The sequence below is a fragment of the Hyla sarda genome, chromosome 9 (genome assembly GCF_029499605.1).
Source record: "Hyla sarda isolate aHylSar1 chromosome 9, aHylSar1.hap1, whole genome shotgun sequence".
Taxonomy (NCBI): Eukaryota; Metazoa; Chordata; class Amphibia; order Anura; family Hylidae; genus Hyla; species Hyla sarda.
In genome coordinates, this window is record NC_079197.1 from 55,344,121 (window position 1) to 55,358,524 (window position 14,404).

General features: G+C 37.6%; 2 protein-coding genes across 10 annotated transcripts in view; one reads left to right on the forward strand and one right to left on the reverse strand.

The window, feature by feature from the left end:
• Positions 1 to 14,404, reverse strand: part of LOC130291123 (phosphatidylinositol 3,4,5-trisphosphate 5-phosphatase 2B-like) — a 131,604-nt gene that overhangs the window by 94,399 nt on the left and 22,801 nt on the right. The window contains exons 1-3 of one of the 4 annotated variants that reach the window (XM_056539567.1): positions 5,966 to 6,000; positions 1,991 to 2,147; positions 579 to 642 (exon numbers count right to left, since the gene is read on the reverse strand). In XM_056539567.1, coding sequence (XP_056395542.1) covers positions 579 to 642; positions 1,991 to 2,124 — 198 coding nt within the window. In that variant the 5' untranslated portion in view covers positions 2,125 to 2,147; positions 5,966 to 6,000. Of the gene's footprint in view, positions 1 to 578; positions 643 to 1,990; positions 2,148 to 5,965; positions 6,001 to 14,404 lie in introns of those variants that run through there. The other 3 variants (XM_056539566.1, XM_056539568.1, XM_056539569.1) reach the window with 3 other exon arrangements.
• The window catches only part of ARR3 (arrestin 3), a 42,981-nt gene continuing 37,521 nt past the window's right edge, over positions 8,945 to 14,404 (forward strand). For 2 of the 6 annotated variants that reach the window (XM_056539575.1, XM_056539576.1), the window contains exon 1: positions 8,945 to 9,077. The gene's annotated coding sequence lies outside the window, so the exon portion shown is untranslated. The remainder of the gene's footprint in view (positions 9,078 to 14,404) is intronic. The other 4 variants (XM_056539571.1, XM_056539570.1, XM_056539577.1 and 1 more) reach the window with 4 other exon arrangements.

Genomic DNA, 14,404 nt, shown 5'->3' on the forward strand with positions numbered 1-14,404 from the left:
TGACTAAGGCCGCTGAGTGCGGCTGAAACGCGCCACCTTGTCATCACCCACTGTTGCTGATGAATAAAAACCGCATTGCTTGATATCCTGCGCTGGACAATCCTATTTCTTTCTACGATTACATGGACTGAGGTCCGGTCCTGTCCGTGAGCGGGAGGGGCAACCGAGTGAGCTGTGCCACACCTGTTGCATCTATTGTCTGGTACTGTTATGAGGAGACTAACTGTGGTTGGCAGTATTTTAGGTGTTACTAGAGCCACAGTTGCATGCTGTAAGTATTTACAATCATTTAACTTATTTAGGATGTTTTTGGCCTAAAAAGGGTCTGACACTGCCTATATATTGTTCACCTGGTAATGCTGGCTATAAATGCTGAGAAAAGTGCAAAGCTATATCACCAGAAATTTTTGGACACTGCAGCCTATGCAAATTTTTCCTGGTGATTTTGACTATGCTACTGTCACTTGTTGTGTTAGTGTGTGAACAAATACACTGTGAAGTAAGATCTAGTACATGTACAGAGCAGATACACACCTTATATCCCATATTTACATCTGATTTATTTGCTTTGCACACACCTGAACTGAGAGTAATCCATTCTCGTCTGGTAAGACACGATATGTGTGCACCTGCTGAAGGTACCTTTGGGTAAACAAGAAAAGCGTGCAATTTAGTGCAGTAAAGAAGAAATAAGTGATCCGTGCGAACTTGAGAATTTACCAAACACTGGCTAAACAACCAGTTTGAGGGGAACTTAAAAATACCGTATCACATGAAACGTCTGACTTTGATGGTGTGTCCCTCCAATTCCTCATATACTTTACACTAGACCTAAGGCACTTTGACTCTGCTTTTATTATAGCTGAAACAACAACATATTATAGAGTATGAAAGACATAAATATAACTTGCACAATACTACCAATGAATCCCTCTGCAACTCAGAACCTGGCTGTCAAAGGACTCCACTGAGTCACCACAGGGTCCTGATGGATCCCCTTAACTTGAATGGGGTCCATCAGAGATTCAGTGGTTTACAGAGAAAAAAATAATACATGCTCTATTTTTTCTCCGCTAAAATTGACGGAAGTGCCGATGGAGCTCCTCATAGCGGTAAAAGAGGCCTAAGACTACTTACAGTAAACTATCAAGTCAGTTGGTTAACCTTGGTGCAGGAATATATTTTGGGTACATCCCATTATAGGGATGCATCTAGATTAAAACAATGCTAAGTACACATCTTTTTTTGTGGCAACTTAGAGAAGTTACTGTGAGACTGTTCTATGCTCTAAAACAAATAGAATTGGCTGTTGCCCACACTGTTGGCCTGTGGTACATTGGTCTGCAAGAAGAAATTATACTGAGGATACAGAACAAGTGTGTATGCATTTGAAAGTGCTGCATTTATTGTAGTTTAAGGTTATATTTGAAACAAGAACTTATCTCCGTTAAAAAGGACTTAAAGGGGTACTTCGGTGGAAAACACTTTTTTTTTTTTTAAATCAACTGGTGCCAGAAAGTTAAACAGATTTGTAAACTACTTGCATTTAAAAATCCTAATCCTTCCAGTACTTATCAGTTGCTGTATAATATAGAGGAAGTTCATTTCTTTTTTAATTTATTTTCTGTCTGTCCACGGTGTTCTCTGCTGACACCTCTGTCCATGTCAGGAACTATCCAGAGAAATAACAATTCCCCAAAGCAAACCTCTCCTGCTCTGGACAGTTCCTGACATGGACAGAGGTGTCAGCAGAGAGCACTGTGGACAGACAGAAAATAAATTAAAAAAGAAACCCCCAGTTCTTTGCTAAACTTAAATGAACATTTTATCATGTCAGGACTCTGGCCCATAAGCATCCAGTTAAACCATAGTAACCTAAATAAACAGTAAATTAAGTGACCATGATCATAGAGCATTATTATTATTTTTAGATCATAAAGAAGGAATATAGGGAAGAAACAAACCATGATCATACACAGTGATCACTCACATAAGGCAGATAGCAAATGCCCCACTGACGGATTCACTCTGGCGCACAAGAAAGGCTCCATCACGTCCATCTCGGATCAATAGCTGTTCCGCATAAGTCTGGCTTATTTCGGCATGGTACCAACATTCACACATAATCTTTATGTGCTAAAAATACTCTAAAATATAATAAAATTAAAAATCAAGTATAAAAATTGGTAGAACAGTATTTCTGAATGCAACTATATATGAAAGCTAAATTCAGACTAGTAAGCTTTGCTGATATTGTGTTTCTTCTTGCTTCTGCACCAGGTATTATACAGTATATTGTTATGTATATTTCTTTCATACATCCTAGATAATTATTTTAATGTTTAATGATTTAGCATTTTACATAGAACTGAACTAAAAATATTGTTATAAACTCTGCTCCATGTCATTGTCAAGCCACTCATTGTAGTCAAAGGGATTTAATATTTTATGGGACAATGTAAACTACTTCTTACATTATAATGGATGGATGGTTGGTAAAGCGTCATACTAACATTACCAAACCTTGATCAGTATATGAATGCAAATGCAAAATCATAGGATGTTGCAGTATCTTGTAATACCTTTTTTATTGGACAGTATTTTGTAGAGACAAGCTTTCGGGATTCCTCCATTTATCAAGTCAAAAGCCTTTCTGAGCACACAAGAAGAAAACACAAAGGTTCCATCTCACAAAATATGCAGGGGTTAAAACAACATAGGTGGAGAACTCACACTAAGTTGGGCCATAAATTGTATAGCTAGCTATAGGATAATAGACTACAAATAAGGATGAGAAGGGGGGGAGGGCAGGGGTGGTAATTGGTGACTAGGCTGGACATGGGGAGAAAAGACAGAACCATAGACTACAAAGAAAAAGGTGAGATGGGGGGGAGGGATGAGAAGCTAGGCTGAACTGATCCTCATTTAGACACACCCTAAGAGCTATTGGATAGCAAGCCAAAGGCTTTAAATATTCCCTGACCGGGGAACATAAAACTGTTCACACACACCCAAATACAATAGCTGTGTGTGAACACATACCAAGACAGACATGACAAGTAGCTTCGGCGAAAAGGGACATTGTACCTGGAATCTCACAGGTACTTTTTGGTTTGGAGGCGAAGGGTAAGGTTTGTTGGGGGGCCTCTCTCCTGTAGGAGATTGGCTTGCGATAGACCGCATCCTTTGTGCACTTTTTTTTGTGTAACACGTTTTGCACTTTTTCTTGCACTTTGGGTGATTCGAGAGCACGTTCTTCGGCCCATGCTTATCTGTAGTCTATCGTTCTATAGCTATACAATTTATGTCCCAACTTAGTGTGACATCTCCACATATGTTGTTTTAAACCCTGCATATTTTGTGAGATGGAACCTGTGTGTTTTCTTATTGTGTGCTCAGAAATGCTTTTGACTTGATAAAGGGAGGAATCCCGAAAGCTTGTCTTTACAAAATACTGTTAGTCCAATAAAAAAGATATTACAAGATACTGCAATATCCTATGATTTTGCATTTGCATCACTGGACTAATACGGCTACTCCTTACTATAGATATGAATGCAGACTCAATGAAAACAGGCTGTGATATTTTGTCTGGTAAAATGGTGGACACCCAATGGCCTCATTAAAGGGGTACACCGCTGCTCAGCGTATGGAACAGTTTTTTCCAAATGCTCCGCAGCGGAGTACCCCTTTAAGTTTAGTGCGGTTTATTGGGCACCAGCGGTGTCTGGCCTGCAAGATCCGCCAGTGCCCTTTTTTTCTTTGCTCTGCTCCAGTGATAGTCCAGAACAACAGCAGGAACAGCATTAGTGTGAATCCACCCTAAAGAATAAAAGTAGAATCTATCAAGGTTATCAGAATCATCTAACCATGTCCAAAACTGTTTTGGGTCATAAATTGTCTCTAAAAACACTAAATAATAAGTAACCCACCTAATTTAAAAAAAATTATGTTTTCCTCGTTGTTTCTTTTATGGCACTTGAATAAAGAAATCTTCAAAGACTTATCATCTGGTGAGGGTATCCCTCCTCTTTTTCTTTTGTTCTGTTTCTAATTTTAAAAAGAACTACGTTTTCAAGGTCTTGCTAATATTAATCTGAAAGCTTTTTTTGTTTGTTTGTTTTTATTTACAATTTTATTTTAACAAAACTTACTTGTACTCATGTATTCAACAAATATTATTATTAGCATTCTGTGTACATAGAATACAATGGATACAGTATGACTGTCCAGAGCTTTTTACAGAGCTCTCCTACAACCATTGTACCCCTCTTCAAAAGAAAAATTCTGCCCTAATAAAAGTTATATGTTTTCTAGGACTGACAATAAAAGCATTTAACCTCTCTTTGTAATAATGTACAACTATATTTTCTCCTATCTGAATTTATGAAGCAATAATATTTTTTTGCCATTCATTTTTAGATGAGTTACATGAATAATTTTTTTTAAATAACCGTTTTTTTTTTTCCTTTTTTTGTTTGTTTAATGTTAAGAACATTTTGGCACACTGCCTGCTTGTATGGAAATTCCCAGTCAGACAGAAGGATAATGTTTACTGTAGACTTAGGTCACTTACCAATGCGATCTCTGAGCATATTCTGTATAATCTCCACTTGATGATTACATTACTTAGGATAAAAGTTGATAAACATACAGTATATCTTGTGTCAGGAGGCATATACATATTTTTTTCATTACTATTATGTATTTTTTCATTACATTTCTTTATTTTATTTTTCAGTTGATTGTCCTCAGTTTGAAGCCGTAATTGAACATGTGGTTAAAGGGGTACTCCGGTGAAAACCTTTTTTCTTTTAAATCAACTGGTGGCAGAAAGTTAAACATATTTGTAAATTACTTCTATTAAAAAAATCTTAATCCTTCCTGTACTTATTAGCTGCTGAATACTACAGAGGAAATTCTTTTCTTTTTGGAATGCTCTCTGATGACATCAAGAACACAGTTCTCTCTGCTGTCGTTATTATAATAATAATAACGCTTTATTTATTGTTGTCCTTAGTGGGATTTGAACCCAAGTCCCCAGCACTGCAAGGCAGCAGTGCTAACCACTGAGCCACCATGCTGCCCTTAGCATACTTCTGCTCTGCATGGTTGCTAAAATGGACAGAGATGTCAGCAGAGAGCACTGTGTTTGTAATGTCATCAGTGTTCCAAAAAGAAAGAATTTCCTCTGTAGCATTCTGCAGCTAATAAGTACTGGAAGGATTAAGATTTTTTAATAGAAGGAATTTACAAATATGTTTAACTTTCTGCCACCAGTTGATTTAAAAGAAAAAAGGTTTTCCCCGGAGAACCCCTTTAAAGTTGTTTGAGGAAGGTAATACCATTATCTGCTTATCCTTTTCAGTAGTGTCACCATTTTAACCTAAAATTGTTAAAATTGTATCTTCACTATTTGTGTTGTTCTCTTTTTGGCAAAAATTCTCTTTTTGTTAGATTTTTAGTTTATCTCTTTAATACATATTTTAATGGAGGGTGAATACCTGCCTAGAGTCCCTCTTCTAGAGGGACAGTACTTAATTTTGAAGCAAATACATCTGTCTCACTTGCTTCTTACATATTTCTCCTTGACTTTATAATTAGATCTGCATGAATGTATCCAGACAGTATTTGTTTGATTACATAGTACAATAAAAAAAAAGTTTGGTCAGAATATGAACAAAGCATCAGCAACCTATACTAATAAATTATAAATGGGTTATATCTTCAGCTCTCTCTTTCGTAAGCATGCATCACTAAACTGCTACAGCTAATACCAAAGCTGTTCCATTTAATTCTAAATCCTATTTATGTAGCATCAGACACAAGAATGATAGATGTGTTTTAAATTAAAACATAGATAGACAGAACTATATGCATAGAGACTGTAGACTATGTGCATTGAACTATCAGTTTATGATTGGCTACAGCTATTATACTACTAAAAAATTGGAGAAATGCTCACCTGCTTTGGTATTGGTTTACAGCTGTAAAGTAAATGTACTCGCCCCACTGCTTGTGTTGCAGTAAAGGCATGGTATTAAGGATGATTGAGTCGGAAGGAAACCATAAGGCGTCTCATAACCCACAGACCTGTGGCTTTAGCTAAAGCATGCAGACTGTGCAACATAGCTCTAAGATTAGAGATTTACTTAATAATAAAAAGTGCAAAAATACACATGTAGAAAATAAACTGGTGCACAGCATGCACACCAGGCAAATCACTATATTTACTGTATGTTTAATTAGGTTTACTGTATGTTTTATTATAGTGTAGGAAACACTTATGCTCCAAAAACAGCCCTGACCAACCAAGGCATGGACTCTTCATGATTTCCGAAGGTGTTCTCTGATATCTGACACCAAGATGTTGGCAGAATATCTTGTAAGTTATAATGTGGGACCTCAATGGGTCGGACTTGTTTTTCCAGCACAAATACTCGATTGGATTTGTATCTGGGGAATTTGAAGGCTATGTTAACACCTTGAACAATTTGTCATGTTGCTCAAACCATTCCTCAACAGATTTTGCAGTGTGGCCGAGCATTATCCTGCTGAAAGAGGCCACTGATGTTAGGAATTACCAGTGCCATAAAGGGGTGTATTTAGTCTGCAATAATGTTTAGATAGATTGTATGTGTCCCAGTAACAGCTACATGAATGCCAGGATCCATCTCTGTAACCCATGAAAGGATGCATCTAGGGTTAAAGGGGTACTCCCGTGGAAAACTTATTTTTTTAAATCAACTGGTGCCAGTAAGTTAAACTAATTTGTAAATTACTTCTATTAAAAAAAATCTTAATCCTTCCAGTACTTTTTAGGGGCTATATACTAAAGAGGAAATGCTTTACTTTTTAGATTTTTCTGACGTCATGACCACAGTGCTCTCTGCTGACCTCTGCTGTCCATTTTAGGAACTGTCCAAAGCAGCATATGTTTGCTATGGGGATTTTCTCCTGCTCTGGACAGTTCCTAAAATGGACAGCAGGGGTCAGTAGAGAGCACTGTGGTCATGACATCAGAGAAATCTAAAAAGTAAAGCATTTCCTCTGTAGTATATAGCCCCTTAAAAGTACTGGAAGGATTAAGATTTTTTAATAGAAGTAATTTACAAATCTGTTTATCTTTCTGGCATCAGTTGATTTAAAAAGAAAAGTTTTCCACGGGAGGACCACTTTAATATCCCCAAGTGCATCCTGCCGGATACAGATATTTGGGATCTTAGCAAGATTAAAACAGTTTCATACCACCTCGGTAACTATAGAAGGATGAGTCTAGGGTTTAACCCCCTAATACCATTATTGTGCATTTCCTGAGATATAGACTTTTGGTATTGTAATTGGTAAAAAAAAAAAAAGTAATATATTTTTTTGAATGTCTAACTAACCATATATGTGAGCTATACAAAATGAACTGTTTGACACTTAATGCATATCTTTTTACATAAAGTCTCTTCTTTTTTTGTCCAATAATGAAGCCCGAGCTAACTATTGCGGAATGGATTTGTATATCTTTACTTTACATTACCATATAGACACATCAACAGACACATTTTTGATACATTTGGTTGGAGCTGCAGATTTTTGAACTCTATAAATGTTTTATAAAGTACTTGGGGGACATTTATCGGTGTGTCTTACCCATAAATAATGAATGTAAAGTTTTAAGGGATACTTATCACTAAGGGACACTAAGGGAGTTTTAAGGGACACTCATCACTACCAAAGGTTTCCCAGTAGAACATTGTTAGAACATGACACTACTTTTGCTGGCTTGCCTTTTATCCTTTGTGCATCCTGGTAACATTTTGTCCCCATATTAGCAACACAAATGCACTATGCCATCCACATGATGTTAAGAAAATGCAATCCTTCTTTGGATCATTCCATGAACATCCTACAAGACCGTCATTTTGGAGATTCTCTGACCCAGTTGTCTAGCAATCATAATTTGGCCCTTGCCTAAGTCTCTCCAATAAATGTTCTGCTGCTTCTAACATATCCACTTTATGAACTCACTAATATTTCCACCCCTTGATGGGTGTGATTGTCAAAAGGTGACCAATTTTATTCACTTAACCTCTCAATGGTTTTAATGTCCTGGCTGAAGTTAGTTTTAGTTTTGTTAGACAATAGAACAATGTATTCTCTTCCCAGGACATTTAGCAAGTTGTGGTTGAGTTTTTCTAGTAGCTTTGTCTACACCGTTGTCCCATAAATTTGCAACTGGTAAAACCCTGGGGAGAGTCTCTATATATAAGTCACAGAAGCTGCATTTATGGTCACACAGGTTTTAAGAATGGAATAATTTACAGTTTTACTATAGTCTTTATATTTTCCACTGACTCAACTTCACTCCATATAATATTCAGTGGCTTGAACCCTGTTTAGTCTTGCAATGGTTGATATTAACTGTAAGACATTGGATTTATATTTGCTGGTTTAGCAATTTTTTCTGCTACAAAATACAACCATTCATTTTACCAATATTTATTATAGCATTTGCAAAACAGCCTCATTTTTATTTATTTTTTATTATTAGGAAAATCTGGAAAAAATATACTTACAGGTAATATAAAAACATGATGCATAATGATCTTGCAGTAAAACAAAATTCTGTTTTTTTTTAGTAGAAGTCTTGAGAAGTATATATTAGGTTTCAGCTAAAAGAATCGTGGATAAACTAAAAGAAAAGCCTCTACCTTCTACAATATGTAGGTAAGTGTTTAACATGGCTGAAGTGTTTTTTTTCTACATGTACAAGCCATTACATTAATGCCTTTGTGTTGTGACTATATAATTCTTGATAGTTGATTCCAATATGTTCACCTCTAAAGCAAAAGGTTAAATCCTGTTCCTCCCCCTCATTCTGTAATCCCCTGAAGCTTAAGCTTCTTCAGAAATTTATTTATAAATTACTATAACTACTTACTACTCCTTCATAGGATTCGTCAGCTAATAGGATTCAGAATACCCCTCCCATTCTCAGAGATTGCAGATCAGAGGTATATAAAGAATAGGAAGGAAGGGTGACAGGAGCAGCAAAATATTTCAGAAACCGCTAAATCCAATTACAGGTAACAAGCACTTATTTTATTTTCATCTATAAGTAAGGGGTATAAATATATATATGGTACACTAATCTTAGGTTGGGGAATGCATGTTGTAGATTTGCAGGTGTTTTTATTGTATTGTGTATAAATAGTAGAGTGAATGTATATGTGTTATATGTTATATGCATCTTGTTGATGATGGTTATTAATTTCCTTTCAACTATTCTGAGTATAATTTATTTTCCAATAAACTTCTTCACTTACTGTGTCTAAACTTCAGTTTGGTTGGTTGTGTTTCAAGCAAATAAGTTGGCTTGATACGAGCAAGAATGCAATATTTAATTTCTTTTGTTACCCGCGAGAAGGCCTCAAAGCAATACTTTCATGTCCCACTTCTTTACCCCTTTTGAATCTGTAAGGAGCCATAGAAGATCGATGGCCTTGAGAATTGCGATCTTTGTTTTTGCACAAACATCAATACATTTGAAGTTCTATTCCAGCTCTTTCATCTGTATTCTACAAAGTGCATGATCTATGCCACCACCAATTGACTGAATTTAAAAGGAACCTGCCAACTTAGAAATGCTGTGCAATCTATGGACAGTAGGCAGAGTTATAGGGCAGTGGGCAGAGTTGCACAGATTGTTATATAGGTTTATGGGAAATGTTTCAGTATAAGGACATGCTCACATGGTGTAAAACTTGCAGAATGTCCACTGGGAAAACAAGGGCAGACATTCCGGAAATAGCGAGCACCAGCTGGAACATGGCATGAGGCCGATCAGAACTACGCCATCTTCATAGATGACAATGAATTTTGCAATCAGATTCTAATGAAAGAAATAACATATTCCTTCTTTTGGCGGACACCAATACGAATTTCCACGGCAGAAATATTTGCCCCAGAAATTCCGCTGTATGCACGGTGCAGCAGAATTCCATTAAAAACTCTGCTGCAATGGAGTTTCCAAGTGTAATTTTTTTCATCAGATTCTGCTCAAAAATTCTGTCATGTGAACATGGCCTTATTTTTATTTTATTCATTTAAGCTCTTTCTGGGCTTAGGAGTCTAGTAAGTGGTCCCACAACCTTCTTTATATCAGTGTAAGCTGTCAATAACCAAATAGGACTACCCACTGGACTCCTAAAAAAGGAGAAATATAAATAAAAGGGGTATTCCCCCCTCAATATGTTTTCCCCTATCAATAGGATAGGAGACAACATGCTGATTGGTGGGATTTAAAGCGGTCAGACCCCACTAAGACTAGGGACAAAATTGTCTATAAAATGAATGGTTCTCTCCACTTGTACATGATCAACACTCCCATCATTCTCTATAGGGCCATCAAACATTGCTGAATCCCGTGATCAGCAGTGGTCAGCAGCCCCATGGAGAGTGAATAAAGCACTGGCGACACACACGTAGTGCACCATTCATTTCAGGGGCATTTGGGTCTCAGTTATCGGGATTGATGGGGTCCCAGCTGCTAGACCCCACTTATGTGCTTTGTAACTTCTATCCTATGGATAACATCTTGAGGTTGGAATACCACTTCAATAAGTTCTACTAATTGTATTCTCACAATACTATATATCAATCTGATTGGCCTCACTCTTTATGTTGGGTTCAAACATAGTATATTGGCCAATATTTTCATCAGTATTTTACGCAAAGCCAAGGGTAGGTCCAAAACACAAATAAAGCTGCAAATTTTTCCATTATACAGTAGTTTTTCTCTGTGTCAGTCCTAAAAATACTGACACAGCGTTACTATTTTGTCTGCAGAAAAGAAAGCACTTTCGATTCAAAGAAATTTGCTTTATGGTATATAATGAATGGAAGAAAGTGATATTCTCTATGAATGTTTTCTAAATATCAACTATAGCTATATACTATCTATTTAGTAAAATATTATAAACCTCTAAACATCAGAAAGAAGTTGCAAAGACTTTGCCGATAGCAAAATTACTGAAATGTGGTTTTATGTATGTTAGTGGATTTCCTGTATCATATTGTTGTTCTCAATAGCTATTATTAATGAATATGAGTTTTTTTGCAAATAATACTGCTCTTCTGGATGGAGAGATTAAATATTTACTCTGCTTTAAGGTTTTAGCTATAGAGCAACATTAGTCAATAGTCAGTCAACAGAAGGACAACATGACCATTGCAGTTTTTTAGGCCACTTTGTCTGTAAATGTCTGTAAAGTAACATAACTGTTATGCATGTCGATGTACATTGCTGTAATAAACTGACAATGAACCCTTACAAAGATCTGGGCCATCCTCCCAGTTGACAATAAAGTAAAATATAATAATCAAGTTTTTTTTTTTTGCCAAAACCAGCAGTTGAACCAACAATAAATACAACTATAATGGAAAGATGTATCTTTTTTTTTTTTGTGCTTTAGTCCCATTTCTGGTTTTGGTTTTGGATAAAAATGCTGGAAAAACATTATGTGTGAACCCAGCCTAATTGGCACATAGATAGTTACCACCCAAAAAAAAAAATTCAATAAATAAGCTTTGACCATGTGGACGCTTTAAACCCATGGACGATTTAAACCCAGTGCATAAATGCAGAAATGAGGTGCCATTCTCACCGCTGTATGTAACGCAGATATAGAAGATGAAGCCTTCCACCCGTCTCCAACACCTTAGCCGGCGCCATAGAATTACATTGTGTTGTACTGGAGATGGTGCTGTGGAGACAAAGCGGAAAGCTTTACCTCCGAGTGCATAGCTATATACAGTGGAGAATGACGCCTCATAGGTGCCAACGCTGTTCATTGGAGTCATTGGTTATTGGTAGTGACTGGAACACTGTTCATTGGAGTCATTGGTTATTGGTAGTGACTGGAAGTAAAAAAGAAACTATGCAAGTATTAAAACCAGAGAACAGTTACCAGTATTCCTTGGTGCTACTCCCCCTGCCAACCCACTGATGATTGACACATTTCTTCCTATCACTGAGCATAGGGAGATATCTGTTAATCATAAAAAAAAGTTGGCAGGAGCAGTAGCAGTGAATACTGGTGACTGTTCTCTGGCCTCACTAAAAACTGCCTAAGAAGTATAAGTAGCCTGACAGGTTCCCTTTATTATTTTGAGACAAATGTGTGATTCTTATTTCAGATTTGATAAAATGTACCATATGCTTAGCCCACTACTTAAAGTGTCCCTGTCATTTAGAAAAATGTCAAAGTTTGATCTCTCAGGGTCTCAGTGTTCAAACCAATAATAATCTGTAGATATCACTAGGAGAAGCATGTGACAGCGCGCTTCACTCCCCAGCTGGCTGTGATCTCCATCCCACTGCACTGGTTGATCTCCATAGACTTATGGAGCCTGTCTAGTACAGCTGGACAGAGATTGCGGCCAACCGGGGATCACAGAGTGCTAGCATGGACAGGTCAAATTTTTTGATCAGCAGGGTTCTGATTGTTCAGACTTCCACCGATCAGAAAACTGAGCTGGCAAAGTCAGCGCTGCTGTGCACTCCTATCCCTTTTTTTTTCATATGATGGAGCCTTGCTCCGTGTCTTTATCATGTGACACAAAGCCGGGAGCAAATGTGCTAAGCGCAACATATCCCAGCCCTTTCTCATGATTGGTAGAGGTTTGAACACTAAGACCCTCTCTGATCTCAGTAAAGTACTGCACTGAGATTTTCCTTTGCATTTGAAGGTGGATGTGGAAACCCCATTCATGTGCAATGGCGTGCAGCTTGTCATTGTCAAATGCATGTCAGATCTGACATAAGAGAAATGGGCATTAAGTGGTAAAAGTGTGGTGACTTTGTTTGCTCAACCACACTTCTAGAACCTCCTCTACACAAGAACTAATTGTTCTGACACAATCACTCATACCCACCTACATACATCTTACAAAACACATTAATGCAGATTACAATTATGATTCATGTTGCAGTCAACTTTCTACCTCCATTTGCCACAAGTTCTGTACAGTATTTGACATTCACGTCAACCACTTACACCCCATACAGCATAGCATTACCTTCCCACAATATTATTGTAAATCTTTGTAAAAGTTTGTGGGTGCAATAAGGCCCTCAAAATAAAGAAATGTTTTTCATGCCAATTTTTTCAATATTTGTTAGAAAGTTCTAAAGTGATAAAGAGATTATCCAGGGAATCAGTGAAAAGTTTAAACCGGTATTCCATGAAAAAAACATTTTTTTTTTCATATCAACTGGCTCCAGAAAGTTAAACAGATTTGTAAATTAGGAAGAAAGAGATTGTCCAGCGCAAGGCTTGCGGATAAAAGCTTGTTCTTTATTGGAAAATTCACAGAGATCACGCGTCAGACATTCTCCTCTGTCGAGTGATCTCTGTGAATTTTCCAATAAAGAACAAGCTTTTATCCGCAAGCCTTGCGCTGGACAATCCCTTTCTTCTGCATTGCTTTGGGCCGAGGGCGGGACCGGCGTGTCCGTGCGCAGGTGTGGTGGATTAGATCGGTGTAGTGAGCGACACTGAAGTTTACTATTACAGATTTGTAAATTACTTCTTTTAAAAAATCTTAATCCTTTCAGTACTTATCAGTTCTTTTTGTAATAGAAGTAATTTACAAATCTGTTTAACTTTCTGGAGCCAGTTGATATGAAAAAAAAATATATACGGTAGTTTTTTCATTGAATACCTATATAATTGTCTTATAAGGGCCATACATTCCTGGACTCAACAATTATTGTTAGCACCTGTCCAAAGTGTTAAAAAATTATAGGAAGTCTATAAAATGACTAGCAGCTATATATGTATATATATATATATATATATATATATATATATTTCCAAAGTACCAACAGAGCAGCACATCCAAAAGGGTAGATAAATAAAGCGGTGCCAGCGGCGAAATAGCCCGGTCAAGGCGGTCACACATCCAAGGTAGTAATCCGCAGCATTCCAAGAGTAGGTGCAAAAATAAGGTGCTTTATTCCATACTAATACAGAGCGATATATATATCACAGAAAAGCAAATGTGGACATGAAGAAGAATGAATGAAGCCGGCAGTGGTGGTGAGTGCCTTACCCGGCCTGATTATTGGGGGTCCAAGCCCTCTGGGTGAAGATTGGCCGACACTGCCTGAGGATCTGCAGCTTCCCTCCTCCTGCCCCCAAGAAGGGCCGCCATCTTAGGCCTCCCTTAGTGAGGGGTCTACCACCATCTCCCGCTGACCCACTGCAGCCTCCAGCTACCCTCTCTACTCAGGCTCCCCCCTCACCTGTTTCCCCAGCGTGGGGATCTGAGCACCCCCATACTGTGGTGTCCACCCCGCAGGAGCTACCACCTGGTCCTCCAGAATCTGGGCCCCCAGCACCCCTTCCTA